This window comes from Macaca fascicularis, chromosome 6 (genome assembly GCF_037993035.2).
Source record: "Macaca fascicularis isolate 582-1 chromosome 6, T2T-MFA8v1.1".
NCBI lineage: Eukaryota > Metazoa > Chordata > Mammalia > Primates > Cercopithecidae > Macaca > Macaca fascicularis.
In genome coordinates, this window is record NC_088380.1 from 84,730,226 (window position 1) to 84,754,423 (window position 24,198).

Genomic DNA, 24,198 nt, shown 5'->3' on the forward strand with positions numbered 1-24,198 from the left:
ATGATAATATTTTAATGGAACACCGGATTAAAAGGAGAAGGAAGAGGTTGCTCAGACGCCAAGGAGGCTGGCCCAGGGACTGTGGCTGCCCCAGCCCCACCCGCCACCTGTGGGTTAAGGGGTCAGTGTCTTGGCCCCTGTCACCTTGTGAGGCAGCCCAGGACTGCTGCTTAGGGAAAACCCAGCGTACCCACTGCAATCTCAGCTCTGCCAGGATTGTTTGTTGCTAAACCAAATGACTGTTTTTTTAGTGGATGGATTTTCAACAGCAGTTAAAGTTGGGGTTTTCAGTTCATTTGTAAGGTTTTTGTTTTTAGTATAAATAATATAAATTTCAACTGATGGAGAGGGAGGGGAGAGAGTGGTTGACAGCTTCTCAGTTTGTTAGGTGGGAAGAAAATGAGTCAAATGTGCAGAACAGGAAGATTCCCAGGAAGCGCTCGAACCCTGTAACTCTCTGGCCCAAGTGGAATTCACCGCCCAGGTGTTTTATTGCTGGGACAGGGTAGACACTGAGATGCTAGTCACAGTCCCTTCTTGTGAGATCAAGATGGGCCTGGGGTGCTTCAGTCGTTAGCTCCGCATGTGGTATGGAATGGGTGCTCATGCGTTTGTTACATGAACAAGTGCTTGAAGCTGGTAAAGATGAGGACAGACTTCCCAATTCCTTCCCTTATCTCAGTACAAATAATGTCTAGCTGGCCCAGAAATACTTGCTTTGGCTGTATAAAAGTTTAAAAAACTAGTTACAGTAATATTCATAAGCTGTTGGCAATTTGTGCCTAATTACCAAGCAGAACAGTAATAATGTATACCATAAAATATGTCTGAGCTTTAAGCTTGATTTAATTCCATGGCTAAATTACATTCTCATAGATTATGCTGTAAAGGTGTTTTTCACATAGCATGATCTTTGAATCATGGGCCCATGGATTAAAATTCTGGGAAATATTAATGGCAATTGAATGTTGTTTTCCTGTCAGTCCTTTCCTCTGGTTCTTCTCTCTCCTGCTTCTGAAATAATGGATAGAGAAGAACGTTTGTCTGATAAAGTGTTCTGACCTGCACTGCTGTCTGTGCTCACAATGGCCCTCCCCTCTCTTCCTCTTACCTGTCTGCATTGATTGGACTCACACTCTTCCTGCAGGACCCAACAAAACACTGCCTCTTCCTGAGGGCCTTCACCATCCTCTGGCCAGAAAAAATCCCTTTCTATGTGAGCCCTTTCTTTGCTCTGGTTTTAAAGTTCTCACGTACTAATTTTGGTACACAGGTGTAGTGGGAAAGCGGCTCACAGTGGTGGGAGATTTAAATTCAAATCCTGCTCTGCTCTTGTTTCACTGTCATTTTGGATAGACTGTGATACTCGCTGGGTCTTGGTTTCCTCATGTATAAAAGGAGGTGAGTGAGCTGGGTCACAGCCAGCCCTCACACCCAGGGGAATGTAAATTGGGCAGGATCCAGGTGTTGGAGGGATTTAAGTCCTGACTTTGGCATCTCAACATGCAGCTGGTGCTACTCTCCAGCCTCATTTCCCCTCTTTTTGTTTCTAGTTCACCTTGGGTTAAAAGTGCAAAGATTTGGCTGAGAGCTTGTCTGGAGGAGCCTTTAACTCAAGAGTCTCTTACCATAACCTGCTGTTGATTGACATTTTCGAGGAATAGAACACTTTGAAACTACCAACCTTTTTCCAGCAGTCTGTAGCTCTTATAAAAATAGTTCTCCTGTAATTCTTCTTTAAAGGTAGTTGTCAATATTTATACCTGTCAAGGAAGATAGCACCTTTTTTTTTTTTTTTTTACGGAAAATTAGCTTTTCAGGTCTTAGAAATTAACGTGACAATTTTATTTTTATTTTTTTCTGCTGTACATCTCCTGACTTTAGGGATATTATGACTGTCCATCATTCTAGTGTACTCAATGATGAACACACAGAGCTAAAGCGTGTCTTCTCCTATTTAGTAGTGACTGATTCCCTGTCGTTTGGCAAGCGTCCCCATTGAGACAGGTCAGAGGATGAGCTTCCCTTAACATTCCAGTTCTGCGACTTAGTTGTTTTACATTGCTCGGCAAGATATTTAGCTTCTCTAGGCCTGTTTCCTCACCTGTATAATGGGAATCCAGTAATATTAGTATCACCCTGTGATGCTGTTTTAAGAACTAAATGAGGTGATACATATAAAATCATTAGCACAGTGCCTGGCACTTGTTATCTGTGATTTTCTTATGATACCTTGAAGTTTGCCTTTTATTTTTAGATCTTCTCTTCCCCCACAGAAGTTGACATTCTATGTGGAAGTTGCTTAGTTATCACAAGTTTAGACTCACTGTTTAGATACTGGATAAACAATACTAAGATCTTATTGATTGATGATATTCAGACAGATATTGCCAATACTAAAGTGAACACTTAAAAGAATGTACTTCTAGTCTCTCCATAGGTTCACCAAGGCAGTCCTCTCTAGTGCTTATCCAGAAACATAGTCCCTTCAGCACGATACTTCAGCTTTTGTTTGCTCTCATTCCCAGTGGGCTCCAGAGTAGGTGGAGAGGTGGTTATTGCCAACTTTCGGATTCTGGCTATTTGGTTAGAACACTTACTTGTACTAACTGGTCTTGTAGATAGATTTTATGTGTCTTTTATATCTGGGAACCCTTGATGTATGCTGCCTCAAAAACACACGATCCTTGCTAAAAGAGAGATTAACACATTAGATGAGTGAGATTTCTTGACCATTTCCTTACTTACTGTGTCATCTTGGGAACTGTGGAAACACGGGAGTCATATATTCCTGATGGATTTTTATAGAGAATGCAAATGATTGTTTTTGAAATGTAAACATGGTGGAAATATCCGCTGTAATGCCTTTCGTGTATTACATTCATCTCTTTGGTCTATTTATTGGGTGCCTTCTTTGTGCCAAGCCTTGTTCTAGGCAATGGGGATGAACTAGAAGACACGGTTCCTGTTCTCATGAGAACTTACTTTCTAGCAGTGAGATTGATAATAAACAAGCAAGAAAATTCAGGTAATTTCAGAGAAGGTTAAAACAAAATAAAATGGGCTGATGTGATAGAGAATGACAGAGCAGAGGGGCTTCTGTAGGTTGGGTGGCCAAGGAAGGTGTGTCCTGGGAGTTGATGTTTGAGTGTAGACCTGTAGAAAGGCCTTAAGGCAGGAACGAGCATGTTGTATTCTGCCAGGTGGAAGGAGAGCAGAAATCAAGTCTGGCTAGCACCAAGTGAACATGGTGGAGGCAGACATGGCCTTTAGACTATGACCTTTAGACACTCAGAAGTGCTCTGAGGATCTGGATGAGGGCTTTTAGCAAAAGACAAGTTCTGTTTTACTTTTTATGACAGTCACTCTGGCTGCCCTATGGAGAGTGGATTGTGGGCAGAGGAGAAGCAGGAAGACCCAGCATGAGCCACTACAGTCACGTCAGGGCAGTGGCAGTGGGCATGGAGACAGGCGGTTTTATGCACCTAGAGGACCTCCTGATTCTTCAGTCTCGTGTCTTTTTTCCCGCTGGTGTTTACTAGAGGGCCTGGTGTACAACTTTATCTCCCACTGGCGGTCTCTTAGGGCTTATTAGGAAAGCCACCATGTTGTCACCTACAAATATTTGAGTTTAGTGGGTTGAACACATTTAGCTCCTAAAGCCTTGAAGTTAGTTCTTCTTTGACATCCTCAAATCCTGGGGTGAGGAAGTGGGGCTGGAAAAAATCTGTCTCCACAACAGTATCCCCAAGTCTGACCAGGTTCACCACGCACCACTTTTCCCAGGTACTTCATGCAAACGATTTCCACAACTTCTCATCTTTCAAACAAATCTGGGACAGAGCTCTGGTGCCAATTTAATTCCTGCTCTTTCATTCCACCCAGGGCTACATATTCAAGCAATGTACCTGAGTTTAGGGTAAGAGACCATTTAATTCAGCTCCCTGATTTTAGAGGGGAGGAAACTGAAGCCTAGAGAGGTGCATTGGCTTGCCCAAATTCCATACGAGAAACCACCTTTCTTGACTTGTGGGCCAATTCTTTATTCATATTTATACTTTTATTTTCACACTCTGTCACTTTCTTGCTTATCAAGGCTCTCATAGAAATTGACACCACAGTGAAAATTTTTGTATAATACTTGACATAGTATGCATTCAATGAACAAATGGTTGTTAGTATTCTCATTGCTGTAGAATCCATTTACAAATAAGTGTTAGATTGAGATTCGAAGTACAAAGAAAGGGAGGAAATTGCTCCTTAATTCCAAAGACAGCCACTGTTAACATTTTGAAATGTTTCCTTTGTCTTTCTTTGCAATTTTTAAAAAAAAATAGCCATTTTTTATACAAAAATTTTTTATATCCTGCCTTTTTAGTTAATATTATAACATGAATATTTTCCTATATTCTTAAAAAGTCTTAAGGTAATTTGTAATGGCTTCATGGTTTTCAACAATATGGATATACCATAATTGCCCTAAAAGTTTCACTGTTTTACCTACTCTTTGCTGTCATGAATAATCCTGCCATGGTACCTCATGGAATTGATTCTTTAAAAAAAAAAAAAATGGGGAGCACATAGTAGGTGTATATGTTTATGGGTAGCATGAGATGTTTTGATACAGACACAGAATGTGTAATAATGTTACCCTCATATGAGGGCAACTGGGGTATCCATCACCTCAGGCATTTATCCTTTATGTTACAGACAATCCAGTTATACTCTTTTAGTTATTTTTAAATGTACAATAAATTTTGTTGACTATAGTGACCATGTTGTCCTATCAAATACTAGATCTTATTCATTGTATGTAACTATATGTTTGTACCCAGGGACCATTCACCCTCTTCACCACCTACCATCCTTCCCAGGCGCTGGTAACCATCCTTCTACTCTTTATCTCCATGAGTTCGATCGTTTTAATTTGTGGCTGGCTTATTTCACTTAACATAATATCCTCCAGTTCCATCCATGTTGTTGCAAATGACAGATCTTATTCTTTTTTATGGCTGAGTGGTAGTCCGTTGTGTATATGTACCACATTTTCTTTATCCATTCATCTGTTGATGTACACTTAGTTTGCTTCCAAATCTTGGCTATTGTGAATAGTGCTGCAATAAACATGGCAGTGCAGATATCTCTTCGATATACTGATTTCCTTTCTTTTGGTTATGTAGAGCCCTGGGACTTTAAATGAACATAGATGGTAGTCAGACAGTGGTCACCATGGGCCTTGGGTGAGACCCAGTGTTGCACTGGATTCAGGTCTGACCCGGTGAGCATTGAAGAATTAGGTATTTATTGTAGCCTTCACAGTCTAGCTTGTTTGTACTTCTCCTTGGGAAGGCTTTCCAAGTATTCAAAGGGACTTGGGTGTTCTGATCTAAATCTGTGGTCACTGCAGCTGTGTCTGCATTAGGGGGCACCCTAAGCCCAGTAATGCTGTAGCTCTTGTAGACTCTTAGAGGTACCACCTTGGTGGTCTTGCATACTATTCTGGAGAATTCCCTGGATTTCTAGGCAAAGACTCTTGTCTCTTCCTTTACTTTCCCTCAGACAAATGGAGCCTCTCTGTTTCTGCTGAGCCACCTGGAGCTGAGGAAGGGGTGACACAAGCACCTCTGTGACCACCACCTCTGGGACTGCACTAGGTCTGACCTGAAGCCAGCACAACACTGGGTCTTACCCAAGGCCCATAGTGACCACTGTCTGACTACCACCTAAGTTCACTCAAAGTCCTAGGATCTACAGTCAGCAGGTGGCAAATCCAGCCTGAAGGGCTATCATTGTTTATACCACCATGCCTGGCAATAGTGAATGAAACTCTGGGAGGGAAGTAATTAATTTGACCTTGATGATATGTATATGATTAGGCAGTCCTGTTCTTTGTTAGCCTTCAACAATAGGGATCTTTTTGGTCACTGTCACAGGAGTGAAGACAGAATAACTTACCTTGTAATGTTTGTTTTCTGATATCTTGGGCCAAAAGACCCACAGGAATCCACCCATCATCTCCAGAAAGTGAAGTTTTTATTTGAAGTTTGTTCTAGTCTAACAACTTTCATCACATTTTGTGTTTCAGTAGATGCCAAAGCAAAGCACTGAGTGTGTTGGTATTTCCCTTGCCTGCTTCAGCAGTGTCTGGCTCTCAAAAGTTGTAGTCTTGGTACCTAACCTCAGACCAAAATAGCCAAGAGCGTTAAAACTGCTATGTGGGTTGGGAAACATAGTGATCAGGCAAGTCATTTTAGAAGGGATGGTGGAAAAAACTTCTCCATACACTTAAGTCTTCTTAATACTATTTTTGACTTTTCAAGCATCTAAATTTCCTCTAATGTACACAGTTAAATACTGAAATAGACATTATAATTTATTTATTAGAAAATTTGAGATATTCTACACTTTACATTGAACTTGTATCATAGAACTTTTAAATGATGAGGAATCTAATATTTTTTGTAACTATATAAGTCTAAGGAGATTACTTAATTTTTTGTCTTCACTTTCAATATGATGCTCCCCTCCCTTTTTTTGAGATGGAGTCTTACTCTTTCGCCCAGGCTGGAGTGCAGTGGCTCGATCTTGGCTCACTGCAGCCTTTGCCTCTGGGGTTCAGGCGATTCTCCTGCCTCAGCCTCCTGAGGAGCTGGGACTACAGGTGTACGCCACCACGAGCTAATTATTGTATTTTTAATAGAGATGGGGTTTCACCATGTTGGCCTGGCTGGTCTCCAACTCCTGACCTCAAGTGATCTGCCCGCCTTGGCCTCCCAAACTGCTGGGATTACAGGCATGGGCCACTGCCCGGCCTCAGTATGATACCTTTTGATGACAACAAAAGCCTTAACTTTAATGAAGTTGAATGTATCAGTCCTTCCTTTTATGGGTGAATGGTGTTGTGCCTTAAATAAGGAATTCTTTCAATCCCTGAGATCTTAAACATATTCTCCTATAATTTTTTATCAACATTTTAAAGTTTAATTTTCAAATTTAAGTCATTAATCATTCTACTCAGAATTAATTAATTAATTAATTAATTTTTTGAGACAGAGTTTTGCTCTTGTTGCCCAGGCTGGAATGCAGTGGCGCGATCTTGGCTCACCGCAACCTCTGCCTCCCGGGTTCAAGTGATTCTCCTACCTCAGCCTCCCGAGTAGCTGGGATTAGAGTCATGCGCCACCACACCCGGCTAATTTTGTGTTTTTGGTAGAGGCAGGGTTTCTCCATGTTGGTAGGCTTCTGTCGAACTCCTGACCTCAGGTGGTCCACCCACCTCAGCCTCCCAAAGTGCTGGGATTACAGGCGTGAGCCACCGTGCCTGACCCAGAATTTATTTTTATGCATGATATAAGTTAGGAATCTAATATCTTTCTATATGGGTAATCAATTGTTTTGTACCAATTTTCAAATCATCCTTTTCCCATCAGTTTATGGAATTATTTATCATATATTAAGTTTCCAAATTTTTATGGGACTGTTTTGAACTCTTACTTTTCACTAGTCAGTGTTTGTCTGTAAGCCAGAATCACACAAGCTTATTTACTATAGCATTATAATAACTTTTTACATCTGTAGGGAAAGTTCTCCCCTTCTATTTTTCTAATAGAACTTTCTGACTTCTCTTTAGCATTTGCTCCTCTCTTTATTTTAGAATCAACTTACTCGGTTAATTGGGGGAAAAAATTTGAGTTTTTTTCGGAATTGCATTGACCCTATAGATCCATTTGGGGAGGAGTTGACATCTTTGTGATATATATGTGAACATATGAGTATGTCCCTCCATGAAAACAGTAGATACAGTGAGTCCTCACTTAACATTCTCAGTGGGTTCTTGGAAACTGCTGGCTGGGTATGAACTCTTACACCTGTAATCCCAGAACACTGGGAGGCTGAAGTGAGAGGATCACTTGAGCCCAGGACCAGCCTGGGATGGGGAGACCCCATCTCTACAAAAAAATTACCCAGATGTGATGACACCCACCTGTGGTCCCAACTACTCTGGAGGCTGCGGCAGGAAGATCTCTTGAGGCACAGAAGGTTGAGGCACAGTGAGCCATGTTTGCGCCACTGCACTCTTGCCCAGGTGACAGAGCAAGACCCTATTTCAAAAAAAAAAAAAAGGAAATAACTGCAACTTTAAGTGAAATGACATATAATGAAACCAGTTTTACCATAGGCTAATGGTTATAAACAAAGTTAAATTCCTATGTCATATTTCTGGCCACAGAAAACATCATCAAACTTCTAAATACCCAACACACTTCTAATATTAAACATTGAAATAAGTATGAGCTATATGTTTAAGAAATATTAATAAAAACAAATAAGATTGTTGTATACATAATTTTTGGTAAATCAGGGAGTGACAGAGGTCATAGTGATGGTGGGTTAAATCAAGGAGTAAATGTTTGTGTAGTGAAGATTGTTAAGAAGCACCTCCTACTACCATGCAGCTCAAAAACAATATGGCAGACTTGCTTATCACTTTTGTGTTATATCAGTTTATTGTCATGCATTTGTATGATTATCACATACCTTATGAATTTTTACTTGACAGTCATTTGTATTCATTCATTTTCCAACCCACTTATTCCATTTCAGAGTCATAGGTAGCCAGAGCCTATCCTGGCAGTGCAGGGCACCAGGCAGGAACCAGTCCTGGACAGGATGCCATCCCATCACAGGGCACACTCACACACACACACACTCAGACCGAGGCTATTACACCAGTGAACCTAACTTGCACATCTTTGGCATGTGGGAGGAAACTGGAATACCCAGAGAAAATCCACACAGGCATAGGGAGGATGTGCAAAAACAGTGCCCTGGCTGGGAATGTATTTTTCCTTATTAATTTTGTAATAAAATGACATTGAATGAAATGACATTATTTGAGGACCTGCTGTATTTTTATTTTGGTTTTAAGTCCTTTCAGTAAAGTTTTAAAGTGTTCTCTATAAAGGATTTTTACATCTTTTGTTAGATTAATTACTAAGTACTTTTTGTTAGTATATAGGTCATATCTTTTTTACAATAGTCTTATAATTATTTGCTGCTCTTATACAAAAATACAGCTGAGTTTCCATCTTGATCTTAAATCTAGCCATTTTGCTAGAGATCCTGTCATTAATTATAATACTTTGTATTATATATGTATAATACTTTGTATAGAGATTGGTTTTCCTTGTGGGCAGCCAATGACAATGACAGTTTTGTTTTGTCTAATGCCTTTTTATTTCTTTTTATTGTCATGTTTTTCTATCTGGGACCTCCATGAATATGTGGATTGAAAAGACACTCCATGAAAAGTGTCTTGATTGACCTAAGGAAAGGTTTCTACCATTTCACCATTAAGCCTGTGTTTGCTGCAGGTTTTTGGTAGCTATCCTTGACCTGGTTGAAGAAGTTGTCTAAGGGTCATTTTGTTCTCTCAGTCACTCCCCACTTACTGGTGGATGGTGTCAGGAAGAAACCTGTTTCCCAGCTAAATAAACATTGTTTAAATATTAGAACTGTGAAGTCTAAATTTTTATGTGATATTTTTTCTATATATACAACGAATTAATTTTTGTATATCAATTAGTTCTGAAATCCTAAAGTTCAAATAAACTAAAAACTTCATTCTGTATTAAATTCAGGAGAAATAAAATGCTCAAAGAACACATACACGATTGTATAGTTTTAAAAGCCAGCAGTTTCTATGTAGTTCAATATAAAAATGTTACTCCTTTTGAAAATATTGGAAAGTGTCAGACTTGCTTGTTCACTTTGGGTAATACATCTTTTTCACCAATGTATATACAATTTAAATTCAAAAGAGAGTAACATTTCTATTCATGTAAATGCCACACACATTGTTTTACTCATCAAGGCCTTCAAATAAGTTTCACATCTGACTTTGGCCCAAGCCAAATGTATTTTCATTTGTTTTAGTTCATTTCTTCTTTTTCAGTTAATTCATTTATAGGGCATTGGGACTTCATGTGGCTACTTTGGGTATCTTTTATTTTTAAGAATTTATGATTTATAAAAATGATTAGAGCATTTATAGTTTCAAAGGAATTTCATATATATTTTCTTAATTGTTTTAAACTTTACAAAATGCACATAAGGCTAGGATTTCTATTATTATTAAATCTTACAGATGAGAAATGAAATGTATCTAACCAATGGCTAAGCCAGAAATGGAACCTCAGTCTTCTAACTCTAAACAGTATTATAATATGCTTTACCACTAGAAATCTGATTTATTAAGTTATTTTAGTTGACCAAATTAATACTTTTAAATAACACACTGTCAAGTTACTGATTCTCATTGCATGAAAAAGCCAAATTGAACAGTAAGTATAAATCTCTTATCTTTCAAGGTATTGGAAGGCTTAAGTTTTCTACAAAATAAAAAGTGTGTAGTTTTTCTTTTTTTCTCATATCTTTTCTAAACTACCATTTAAAAACATTTCTATTTCTGCATTTCCATTGGTCACTCTCATGTGCTTGTTGAATTTGGTAATCCTGTTTGAGACAGCTCCTTTAACAATGCTGTCACAGTTCAGGGAGCCTTGGCATGACATACGTAACCCTTCTGTATGGTATTCTCTCTGGCATTACATTCTTACATTACATTCTCTCTGGCATTGCATTATTTCACTTTCCATTTTGTACTTTTCTCTCTTGCTTTATTTGTATGTAGTGTTCTGAAGTCCAAGTAACAAAATGTCATTTGGAAGTTATGTGAATTATTCGTAAATTACATAAATATGTTTGTAAGGAGTTATTGAATTGTTCGTGATGGTGATCCATGAAATAACTAAGAAAATTTGTTTGATTTTTAATGATTTCAGCCAATGAAAAAGTATAGAAAACAGTATAACAGACACCCATTTACCCATCACACAAATGTCATAGAGATTGACGTTTTGTAATATTTAGGAGTTTTTTTAAGTAAATAAAAAATTACAGATACAGCTAAGGTCATACATAAATAACTGCTATTCCTTTTTCTCCATCTTCACCTCTTAATCTACATGGTAACCATTATCCTGATGTTATTTATTATCCTTATGCATGGTTTTTATTCTTTTGTTTGACATATATATATATACTAGCAGCATATAATCATCTTTTGTGTATTTTAAAAAATATACATTAATGTCTCACTGAGCCCTAGTATTCTGCATTGTAAATAATTGTTTTAATAATTGTACAAGTAGATCTATTTATTTTCCTAACAATAGACAATTAGATTATCTCTATTTTTGTCAGTTATGAATACATACAAACAGTACTACAGTGAACAGTTTTATACATGCCTTTTTGAGCACTTGTATGTTTCTTGGATAGATATTTAAAAGAGGAATTGCTGGGTCATCTAGACCAATGTACACGATCTTTAACTTTACTAGGCATTTCCAAATTGCTCTCCATATCTTCCCAGCACACTGTGTTGAAAAGACTGTACTTTGTCTACTGTGCTGCAATGTCACCTTTGTCATAAATCAAGGAACTGTATACATGTCAGTCTGTTCCTGTGCTTTCCGTTCCACTGGTTATATATGTATATTATTGTGCCAAATCACACTTCTATAATTACTATAGCATTATAATATTGAGTCATCCAGTTCATGAACATGGTATATTCCTTCACTTAATTAGGTCTTCTTTAATTTCTTTCGATAATGTTGTGTAGTTTTCTGTGTAGAGTCTTGCTCATTTTGTTAGATTTATTCCTAGGTATTTGATTTCGTTTGATACTATGGTAAATTGTATCATTAAAAATGTTTTATTTTGAATTACGGGTTGAGCATTCCTAATCTGAAAATCTAAAATCTGAAATGCTCCAATGAGCATTTTCTTTGAGCATCATATTGTTGCTCAAAAAGCTTTGGATTTCAGAGCATTTTAGATTTTATTTAGAATGCAAATATTTCAAGATCCAAAAAATTGAAATTGGAAACACTTCTGTCCCCAAGTGTTTTGGATAAGTGATATTCAACCTGTATTTGTTGCTAAAATATAGGGGAAAAGTTGGTTTTTGAATACTGAATTTGTATCTAAAGTTCAGTTTTTAAAGATTTCCTTGGATTTTCTGGGAGCACAATCATGACGTATAGGAATAATGAGTTTTATTATTTGCTTTCTAATCCTTATACCTTTTATTTTTATTTCCCTTTCCTGCGCATTTTTTTCTTTTCTTTTCTTTTTTTTTTTTTGAGATGGAGTCTTGCTCTGTCACCCAGGCTGGAGTGCAGTGGCGCGATCTCAGCTCACTGCAAGCTCTGCCTCCTGGATTCACGCCATTCTCCTGCCTCAGCCTCCCGAGTAGCTGGGACTACAGGCGCCCGCCACCATGCCCAGCTAATTTTTGTATTTTTAGTAGAGACGGGGTTTCACCGTGTTAGCCAGGATGGTCTCAATCTCCTGACCTCATGATCCACCCGCCTCAGCCTCCCAAAGTGCTGGGTTTAAAGGCGTGAGCCACCGCATCCGGCCTCATTTTTTTCACAAGTGAATGTTGAATTTTTTCAAATGCTTTCTCTGTGTTATTGGAGATAATTGTATGGTTTCTTTATTCTGTTAATGTGGTGAATTACATTGATTGGCCTTTGAATATTAAACCAACTTTGTATTTCTCGAAAGCTCTAAGTGGTTTATATAACCTTAGATTGACTTATTAATAGTTTGTTAAGAAGTTTTGCATGTATATTTATGGGTGAAATTGGTCTGTAATTTTTCTTGTAATGTTCTTATCAGGTTTGGATATCAATGTTCTTGATATCCAAATCTGAAATTATTTGGGAAAAATTCTTGTTCACTAGAAGAAGTTTTGTAATATTGGTGCTATTTCTTTCTTAAATGTTTGCAAGAATTCAGTAGGGGTGTTCTCTGCATTTAGAGTTTTTCTTGTGGGCTTTCACAAATTTAATAAATATAGGATTGTTAGGTTTTCTATTTCTTGTGTCATTTTGTGATTTTTAAAAAAGGAGATAAAGACATATTAAAAAAGAGATTAAAGAGATATAAAATATTTGATCATGTCAATATTTGATTATTTTATGACAGGCTTATTTTTTAATCTCTGTAGAATTCATTTTGTTTTTATCATTAGTTTTATCATTGTTTTATGACATGCTTATTTTTTACTCTCTGTAAAATTCATTTTATTTTTATCATTAGTTTTATCATTCTGCTTATATGAAACTACTTTCCAGGTTCTTACTGTGTTAAGCTCTTTCTGTCACAAGAAACAGATATACTCAAGTTCCTTCAAGTAATGGAGATGTATTAGGTGCAATATAAAGCCATATGGTGCCATAAGAAAAAGGAATTACACAGGAAGAGAAAGATCTCTAGCACAGTTTGGCATTAGGGAGACTGGAAATGTGTAGCGAATTAGAATACGATACAGCTTTAGGGATGGAACAGGTTTTCTTTTTATCCCCCATTAGCAACACTTTATAAGGCTTTACTTTGATACCCAGTTGTTTATGTGAAGTTTCTCACTTCATTTTGGCTTTTATCTTTCCTTCCTTTCATTACTAACTATCCTCTTTACTCCTAGTCTAAATAATTTTTCATCATACCTTTTATTTTCTCATAACTACTTACTCATGATCCCCGGTGCCTTGTGGCCTATTTCTGTGATTCTTTTTAGCCTCTCTTCAAGTTACCAGGTAACTGAACCTCTCTGATTCTCGGTTAACTCCCAAAAGATTATTTGATTGGCCTAGTTTGAGAAGCTTTTATGTTAGGCCCATTGGCTGGTTCTGGCTTTTTTTTTTTTTTTTTTTTTTTGAGATGGAGTCTCACTTTCACCCGTGCTGGAATGCAGTGGCGTTATCTTGACTCACTGCAACCTCTACCTCCTGGATTCAAGCGATTCTTGTGTCTCAGCCTCCTGAGTAACTGGCATCGTCACACTCAGCTAATTTTTGTACAGTTGGGGTTTTGCCATGTTGGCCAGCCTGGTCTCAAACTCCTGGCCTCAAGCGATCCACCTCCTTGGCCTCCCAAAGTGCTGAGATTACAGGTGTGAGCCACCATGCTTGACCGGCTTGGCTACTCTTGACCAGGCAGCTATTGCCAAAGGGTGGGATTCACATAGCACAGAGCATGGATGCCCTGGGCTAACTCCTCTGCCAAGGGCTGTATTTGGACAATTTCCCTTAGCGGGATGTGTACCTGGAAAATACTATAATTGATCAATACAGAGAAGTTCTAGAAAATTAAGTTGTTGCAAGAGTTATAGTTCTGCCTCCTCCACGTGCTCTGGTGAATGCTAGTAAATAATTAAATGCTGATAAACCAATGTCTAGAATTTGATGTTATAAATATCTTTTAATAGTCATCTACCTGTAACTGAAAAATTACTGCCAAAAATTATATGTGCTGCCAACCCCAAATAGGGCCGTGGGCAATTAGATGTGTAATACCTATTGTTTTAAGATGGACAAATGAAAATTGATAGACTTTAAACGTAAGCAATAGGTAGAACATGCACATAGGCAGATTAAAAAATGCTTACTGAGAAAGCCATAGCAGTTATCCATTTCTGGTCTTATTTCCTTTTTAATACCCAGGAACAGCTGTGTGTACTGCTAAGAATTTATTTTTCTGCAGTATCACACAGTTCAGGTTGAAGGACTCTATTTAAAAGCTGGACAAAAACCACCTTCTATTTTCTGTTTTCTTTGCAACTATGGCCATGAGACACAGTTCTGGTCAGTGAAATGTAAGTGTTCTGGGAGGATCCTGGATTCTGGAGGACCACTTTCCTTTTGTGATATTTATGCTGCAAAGTAATGTTTTGCCTAATGCCTTTCCATTTATGAGACAATTGTGGATATTATCTAAAAACGTTTCTGGTACAGTAAGTGAAATTCCTTTCTAATTTTTAGGAGGACTCAGAGAGAGTAATGATAATTACTGGACCAAACATGGGTGGAAAGAGCTCCTACATAAAACAAGTTGCATTGATTACCATCATGGCTCAGATTGGCTCCTATGTTCCTGCAGAAGAAGCGACAATTGGGATTGTGGATGGCATTTTCACAAGGTAAGTACGTTAATTCAGTTTGAATATATTCTTGAAAATAAGTCAAGCCCACATTATCACATGAATTTTCCTTTTGTGTACATATTTAGATGCTCTTAAAGCATTCAGCATTTAGGAAAGGTCAGGCACGGTGGCCCACACCTGTGATCCCAGCACTTTGGAGACCAAGGCAAGAGGATCACTTGAGTCTAGGAGTTTGAGAGCAGCCTGGGCAACATGGAAAAACCCCATCTTGACAAAAAATCAAAAGATTAGCCAGGAACCTGAGGTGGGAGGATCACCTGAGGCTGGGGAGGTTAAGGCAACAGTGAGCCAAGATCCCACCATTGCACTCCAGCCTGGGCAACAGAGTGAGACCCTGTCTCAAAAAAAAAAACAAAAAAAAAAACTATTTTTATCATGACTGATAATACTAGAAAGAACTTAGGAGTTAATTTTGTCCAGTAGTTTCCAAATTATTTTTAGTTATTGAGTTCTTTTTTATTTTATTTTATTTTATTTATTATTATTATTATTATTTTTTTTTTTTTTTTTGAGATGGAGTTTGGCTCTTGTTGCCTAGGCCAGAGTGCAGTGGCACTATCTCGGTTCACTGCAAGCTTCACCTCCCCAGTTCAAGCTATTCTCCTGCCTCAGCCTCCCGAGCAGCTGGGATTACAGGCACCCGCCACCACGCCCGGCTAATTTTTGTATTTTTAGTAGGGACAGTGTTTCGCCAGTTGGCCAGGCTAGTCTCGAACTCCTGACCTCAAGTGAGCCGCCCGCCTTGGCCTCCCAAAGTGCTGGGATTACAGGCATGAGCCACCACACCCAGCTGAGTTATTATTTTGAAGAAAACCTTTTATAGAAAATAAATATTTAAACAGATAAAAACAGATCTGCTCTGTCTTCCAGGGGTAGAAGGCTTGGAGACTTGGCTGTTAGGCTTTGTAGAGCACAGTCTGAAAACTAGTCCATCCTTCCCATTTTAGGTGCAGACCTGAGACAAACTGCAAAAGGCATTGGACCGAGATCATTTTGTTGATATCCCTTTTTACTCTACGAACATTACATGCAACTAAGTCTTACCCTCAATGTGTGAACCTAAATTTTATGCCATGTTACGAATATGAGTGAAACATCCTGGTTTCACTAAGGAGAATTCACAGTTTAATCTGTTTAACACCTTCTGATTTATCAGTTCTTAAAGCATTGTGTATATGTCTTACATGTACATTTCTAAAAAGTAAATACAGTCTCTGTGCATAGTCAATCTCTGTGTATAGAGTGTCTGAGTTGTTGTCCAGCTACATATTTATATAATATTTGACTATGGAATCAAATCAGAATATATCACATGCTAATATTGATATTCTTGAGTAGACACTAAAATGCTTTAAAACTTCATTTTCCATCTGAGAATGAACAAAGTACCCTGAATTCTGTTTGATGCCGTGTCACCAAATAGGTGTTATTCTGATCCCCATATATGTTTAACTCAAAATAAGAAATTTAAAGAGTCTTTCTTTAGTTCTTAAGGCTGTAATTCATTTTCTATTTTATAAGAGAAACAAACCAGGTATTTTATTTTGGTTACAGTATTAAGGAAAGTAACAGAGATATTTAGTGAAGAAAAAAAAAGAGAAAAAAAGAAAAAAAGTATTGGTCAATATAAGGGGATTTACCTGGAAGGGAATCTTGTTACTGAGCGGAATATCAAGATTGTTTGTAGATACAAGTAAAAGAAGGGTTTATTTTTGTCATATAAGGAGAAGGCTGGAGGTGGGTAGCTGCTTCTGGTGTTTCAGTGGCTCTGCCATTTCACTGGCCTTTCCCTCAGAGTTATAAGATTGCTGCTGCAGCTCCAGGCATCACATTCCTATTCACATGAGGTAAAAAGGAGACGGGACTGCCATAGCTTTCCCCACTGCCCCTCTGTTTGTTTTTGTTGTTGTTGTTGTTTTGTTTTGTTTTAGGACATCAGTAGGTTTTTAGGATCCTCCCAGAAAACTTACATTTCAGTGACCAGAAGTATGTCTCATGGCCGTAGTTGCAAAGAAAACAGAAAATAAGAAGGTGGTTTTTGTCCAGCTTTTAAATAGAGTTAAGCACAGTAATTGGGAATACAATCAGTGGTAATCAGAAAATAGTTTCTGTCATAGGGTGTGAAATCAGTAATAATAGTAACAGCTAAACTTTATGATATCTTTACAATATTAGTGTAATATTCTTATCAAGGTACAGGCACTGTTATGTGCACCTTATATAGAGTACTTTATGTAAAGTACGTTCAGCGAGTACATGTCTAAGCGTGCTAAACTATGCTAATTTCAAGAAATTGGAGCATTTATTCATTCATCCAGCATATACTAAATGAATACCTAACATATGGCAGTCACTGAGAATACAAAGGAACCACAGTTTTTGATTTCATGAAAGCTACCTAGTGGAGAAAATCAGCATTAACCAAATAATCACATGCAGAAATGTGAAACTGCAGCTATGACAAGTCTATGAAGGCTATATGCAAGATGCTGGGTTAGGCTGTGATCCTGGGATATGACCTGATTGGGGGCGTCAGGGGAAGGCTTCCCTTAGCAAGTAACTTTTGAGTGCCTATCTGAAGGATGAGTGTAAGAAGGAAGGAAGAACATTTCAGAGAGATCATGTGCAAAAGTCCTTTAGCATAAAAAACGTAGACAATGAGTGAAGGCTGGTCCTCCAGGAGAGCAAGATTCTAGGTGAAGCATAGCCATGTTAGGAGTTTATCCTAAGAGCCATGGTAAACTGTTGAAGAATTTTAACCAGGATTTTGCATGATTATGTCTGCATTGGTTACACTGTAAAGAACGTCTGGAGAAAAAACCAAGTAGATCAGAGGAACCCAAAGAGCAGGCTCTTTTGGTGGTCCTGGTGAGAGGATCAGTAGCTTGGATTAAGTTTGTAGTGCTAGTTTAAGTGGAAAGGAGTCATATTTGAAATATATTTGGGAAATAAATCACCAGGACTTGGTGATAGATGGGGGTATGGCAGCTGAGATACATGGAGTTGTCAGAGATGACATTGAGTTTGTGCTTCTGAATGGTAAATGCTGGCATTTGCTAGAAGAGGATGATGTTTTTTCATAGATTCTGACTTTATCTTTGTATACAATAAGTAGAATTATTCTGAGACATTCAAAGGGAGCTATTATGTAGTAGGCAGTGGATATAAAGTTTAGATTTCAGAGACAGAGATCAAAGGTAAAGATGTAAATTTGTTGTGAGACATTTTTGTGTACATGATTGGGTGTGGATGAGATCATTTTGACAGAGAGTATAGTGGAGAAGATTAATATTCTGAGACTGAACCTTAAAACTGCTGAGATTTCATAGTTGAGTAAGAAGTTAAGATTGAAAACCAACAAAAGAAGTGTAGCCAGAGAAGCAGGAGAAAAAACAGGACATTACAGTGTCACGGGAGCAAGGGAAAAGAGTGCTTCAAGAAGAAAAGAAGTGGTCAGCAGTGCTGAAAGGTTAGGTGAGGTGAAACCTGAAAAGTCACCTTTGGTCTTAGCAAAATAACTGTCACTAATGACCTTAGCAGGAACTGCTTTCGCGGAGTGGTGGGGCCACACTCCAGTTAAAAGAGAGCTAAAGAGTGAGTTAGAGGTCAGGAAGTAGAGGGTGTTAGTACAGGTGATACTGCGAAGGCTGGCCAGGAAGAAGGCAGGAGGGATCCAGTGAGGGGCTTGTTTTGTTTTCAAATGGTAGACTTGAACGTATTTCAATAGGATATCCAGTGGGATGTGTTATACCCAAGAATTTATGATTCTAAAAAAAACAAAAAATTAATTGATCACCTTTGGAGGATCCTAGAATGAATCCTAATGATATTTAAAATAAAAATATCATTAGTCACTTTGGAGGATGAAAACTGAAAAAGAGAAAGATCCAAGCAGGTATCCTATCTTTTCAAATAGGTAACAGGGGGAAGTTTCTCTTTATAGAAATGTTCCAGCTAATAAACAAAGCAGGAATAAGAATTAGAGTATCATCCTTTTGCAACCCCGATGTGATAACAGATTTAAGTAATAATCAGAAATGGCTGCTAATGTCACCAAAGAACAGACAATCAGACATTAGGTAAAAGTTTGTGACAACTTATGATGTCTTCTGGCCCAAAAAAATCAAACCGAATAGTCGGGCGCAGTGGCTCAGGCTTGTAATCCCAGCACTTTGGGAGGCCAAGGCGAGTGGATCATCTGAGGTTAGGAGTTCAAGACCAGCCTGGCCAATCATGGCCAACATAGTGAAACCCGTCTCTACTAAAAAATGTAAAAAATAGCCAGGTGTGGTGGTTAGCACCTGTAATCCCAGCTACTCCAGAGTCTGAGGCAGGAGAATTGCTTGAACCAGGGAGATGGAGGTTGCAGTGAGCCAAGATCACACCACTACACTCTAGCCTAGGCAACAGAGGGAGACTGTATCTTTAAAAAAAAAAAAAAAAAAAAAAAATCAAACTGAAACTGTTCAGACCTCTAGATCTAGATATCAATTTACAAGAGAAAAAGAGAATAGAGGAACATGTTGAACACCACCATGGGGATACTGTCAGCAAAATCTAGACTGTGGGAAACTGTAGGACAAATGGCTGGTGTTTTTTTTAACAAATAAATAGCAATGACAAAAAAAAAAATAGTTGGGGAGAGGGAAGAGAACCTGCATATTAAAAGAGAGTTAAAGACCAGTCACCCAGTTCCAACATACAGATCTTAATTCAAACACATAAACCTTTGTTTCAAAGCACTAGTGAAACATTTAAAAATTTTTGAGCACTGACTAGATATCTAATGATACTGAAGAATTACTTTAAATGTTTAAGTGAGATAAATAGTGCAATGCAATGGTTATGATTTAATAGAAAAATCCTTACTTTAGTGATACATGCTAAAATGTTTACATGTTACATGATCTGCTACCCAATATTTACATCACAGTAATCAAGGATGGATAGGGAAATTTGGTAGGATAGAGATGAAATGAGACTGGCCATAATTGATAATTGTTTGAGTTTGATAATGGCTACATTGGAGTTGCATTATGCATTTTTCTTTGTTGTACATCTTTGGATTTTTTATAAGTTTTTCGTTGTTGTTGTTCTAAAGTTCATGGGATTTAGCCATTTGAGAAAGAGACGAGATCTTCGTGTAGGATAGGCATTGTTTGAAACTGTGGGTATGAAATCAGTGCATTGAATTGCAATTAGCATTTTGGAGCAATACTTCCTAGATTGTGCTTTGTGTACCACATCATAGCATATCAGGATGCAACCAATATCCAGTTGACCCAAATAAGCTTTTTTTAAAAAAAAAAAAAATGCAGTAAAATGGAGTAGAAGAAAAGATATCAAAATCATTAATTTATAGCATGTGGCATAGAGGTGGAGTTATGCAATAAGAAGGCCATTACATTTTCATGTCATCAGTAATGATATAAAAATTATAATGGTATTAGGAGATGTTAACATTGGCCCAATAATGAGATTTAAACTCTGTTGTGCTAAAAACATATATATATTTTGAGATGGAGTTTCGCTCCTGTTGCCCAAGCTGGAGTGCAATGTCATGATCCCAGCTCACTGCAACCTCTGCCACCTGGATTCAAGCTATTCTTCTGCCTCAACCTCCTGAGTAGCTGGGATTACAGGCACCCACCACCATGCCCAGCTAATTTTTGTATTTTTAGTAGAGATAGGGTTTTGCCATGTTGGCCAGGCTGGTTTTGAACTCCTGACCTCAGGTGATCTGCCCGCCTTGGCCTCCCAAAGCACTGGAATTTCAGGTGTGAGCCACCGCACCCCGCCAAAAACATGTTTTTATTAAAACCTTAGTGCGCTATAATTTTATGCTAGACATTAGGGATACAAACCTGAATAAGATAATTTACCTGTCTTTAAGGAGCTCAAGTGCAGTAAGGGAGTTGGAGAAGCAAATCTTTACAATTTGGTAAGACCATGCAATACTAGAGAAGTGTGTGTGTGTATGTGTTTATTTGCTTGCTCATTCATTCTTTCATGCTTATCCTGCCATCTTCCAGAAAGGGGTGAGGCAGCTTGCAGAAAATTCAAACTAGCATAAGTGAATAAATAAGGATGAGGGCTTAAAATGGAGCCACGACTGAGGCTTAAAACATTAATGCCTAACACTGCTGTGGATAAGCCATAAATCTGGTTCAGAGGTTTCCACAAAGCTAAATTTGTTCAGTTAAATAGTTCACAGGGCCCAGAAAACCAAATGAATTAATTAGTTAAGAAGAGAACTTAAAACAAATTTTTATTGTGTTTGACAGCAATCTTTTAGTAATAAAATCAGCTAGAAGAATATATTGGGTAGTATCACATAGACCAGGTTTTACTGGGTCCCGTTGGTTAGAGTTTAGGAAACAAATGTTCGATTATGTTATTCTTGGATCACAGGCTCCACTGAGACAGAAATGGTGCTTGTTCTGCATACCTTTGATCCCCTATTCCTAGTACTAAGTAGATGTGCAGTAAATGTTTGTTTAAAAACTGACAATAAAAAATTGTAATATAAATAAGATGTGTTGACATAACTCTGTTTCTTAGTCCAGATTTCTGGAATCTGACTGAAACATCCCCTTGTGATTCAAGCACCATCTAAAATAGTATATTGGAGCTTCACTAAGTTTTGCCACAGGACTCAAAAAGTCATCAAATTTCTATGTAAGGTTCAGTCTTACAAAGAAAACACTTAAGTTTAGGTATGTGGCAGAGTAAGTTATTAATACACAGGGAAAGAGCAAAAGTTCCAGTGTCATGGAGGTGGAGACTAATCATGGAGATTAGTCTGTCCTGACAACACTCTGTGTACCAGTGCACCTTTGTGATGCTGAGTAAGAGGAGATTGGTACTTCATGAAGGTCCAGGTTAAGCTTAGTTGCTCAGTCTGGACTCTGGTCCCTAAAGTGGGAAGTCTCAGGAAAATCTGAGTATCAGACCATGCCAGCAATTCAACTCTCTTAACCTGCTTCTTTCTCTGTAAGATGGGATAATCATGATACTTATATTCCAGGGCGTTGTTGTGTAGTTTAAATAATGCATATGAAACAATCTAGTATCTGACATATAATAGTTCCTCAGGAATATTAGTTATAATTTTAAGTCCCATCTCTATGACACTTACTCTGACCATTTCATTCCACAATGGTCTATTTATGGTAAACTCCTAATGCCCTATTTATTTGGACTCTGAGTTATTTCAGTATCTATCTTAGTTCATAACTGGTTATCCCATGCCATCATGCTATTGTTCACTATTTGAGGGAAAGAACTCTACTCCATTGTGTATCCCCTGTCCCACTCAGGATGGCAGTAAGTATAGCTATTAATATAAATTAAAATCAATCAGAAATGAAATTATTTTCACATTTATATTATATTGTTTTCACTTCATGCTGGAAGTTTTCATTAGTCTGAAACATACCCAGAGATACTGATCCCATATTTCAAAATTGACCACAACTTTAAAGCATTAATTAATTAATAAAGAATTACATGTGCCAGTTTAAAAAGAAATATGCAGATTATGGAGATTTAAATACTGAAATATGGGACATATTCCTGTGCTCCGCCATTCGAGTAGCTGTTAGTTTATCAACCTTCAGGTCATGTTTATAGAAGCAGTCTGCCATAGGCCCTGTGTCCCTGCGTATTCTTACTGAGTATATCAAGAAAGCCCCGATTGCTTTTTACATGGGCCATTTATTTGTCAGGGTTGTGCTTGCAGCAGACAACCTGGAGGGATAAGTTAATTCCCCCCTTAAAGAGGAAGCTTGCTTCCCTTGTTGTATGTACAGCATCCATGGTACGTCATCCTCACAGGACTTGGGGGCTAATGCAAACCAACATGAGTAATAAAGTCTTTTGTCTCTGACTCAGTGGCCTTGTATCTTCTGCTGGCATCTATGAAACCAGTGGTATTAGGGTAACTTGTTAGCTTTTAAGTAGAGTAAAATCCTAGACTTTACACAGTTTTTAATAGGTCAATAGGATTCTCAGATCTCTTGCTAATATTAATTACCTGCAAAATGTGAGTAAACCAGCTGTGTATGGGAAAGAATGGGGGCTTTAGATCTAGAAAACTCAAGATTCTGTACAAGTTCTTCAGCATCCTGGCCATGTGCAAGTTACTTCATCCTTCTAGAACCCTGAGAGAAGTACTGTGCCATAGTCAAAAGAATCAGACATGTTATATATACTTGAGTACAAATCTTGCTTTTCCCTTTTAACAACTCTGTGACCTTTTTCGAATTACTACTTCTCAATGTCTCTGTTCTTTTCCTGTAAAATAGAGATGATACTACTTACCCTCATATATTATTGTGGGAATTAAATAAAGTACATGAAAATGCCAGACACATAGTAGGTATCTAGTAAATTTTAGTTTTTTTTTTCTTCCAGATTCTATGCCATTAGTATTTTAGATTTAAAAGTCTGTCTTCATATATGTATGAGTATAATACTCAGTTTTCTAAACTTAGCATCAGTTTTTGCATCTATAAAACAAAAAGTTCGATAATACTGACTTCACAAGGTTGATTTGAGATAAGTTTTAAAAGGATGTGAAATCACTATGAAATGCTCCTCTTAGTTATTCTCTTTGAAAGAAATTGACCAAATCTAATCTCCCTGATACTTTCCCTCTTGGAGTGCTGTGGCCGTAATCAAATTGAGAATCCAGGAACCTAGAGGTATTGGGGGAACCCCACCCCCGATATTCAATGTGGGTTCTTTTCTATTTCCCTAAGCATTGGCTGGTCTGAGAAATAAAGAGAAAGAGTACAAAAGAGAGAAATTTTAAAGCTGGGTGTCCGGGGGAGACATCACATGCCGGCAGGTTCTTTGATGCTCCATGAGCCGTAAAACCAGCAAGTTTTTATCAGCAATTTTCAAAAGGGGAGGGAGTGCACAAATAGGATGTGGGTCACAGAGATCACATGCTTCACAAGGTAATAAAATACCACAAAGCAAATGGAGGCAGGGCGAGACCACAGGACGGGGCGAAATTAAAATTGCTAGTGAAGTTTCGGGCACGCATTGTCATTGATAACATCTTCTCAGGAGACAGGGTTTGAGAGCAGACAACCTGTCTGACCAAAATTTAT

General features: G+C 38.0%; 1 protein-coding gene across 5 annotated transcripts in view; it reads left to right on the top strand.

Annotated features, from left to right (window-relative positions):
• MSH3 (mutS homolog 3) overlaps positions 1–24,198 on the top strand; it is a 223,575-nt gene that overhangs the window by 141,899 nt on the left and 57,478 nt on the right. For all 5 annotated transcript variants that reach the window (XR_012413790.1, XR_012413791.1, XM_005557283.5 and 2 more), the window contains one exon: positions 14,898–15,055. Coding sequence is in view for 3 of the 5 variants with exons in the window: in XM_005557283.5 (XP_005557340.2) it covers positions 14,898–15,055 (158 nt within the window). In the remaining 2 variants the exon portion in view is untranslated. The remainder of the gene's footprint in view (positions 1–14,897; positions 15,056–24,198) is intronic.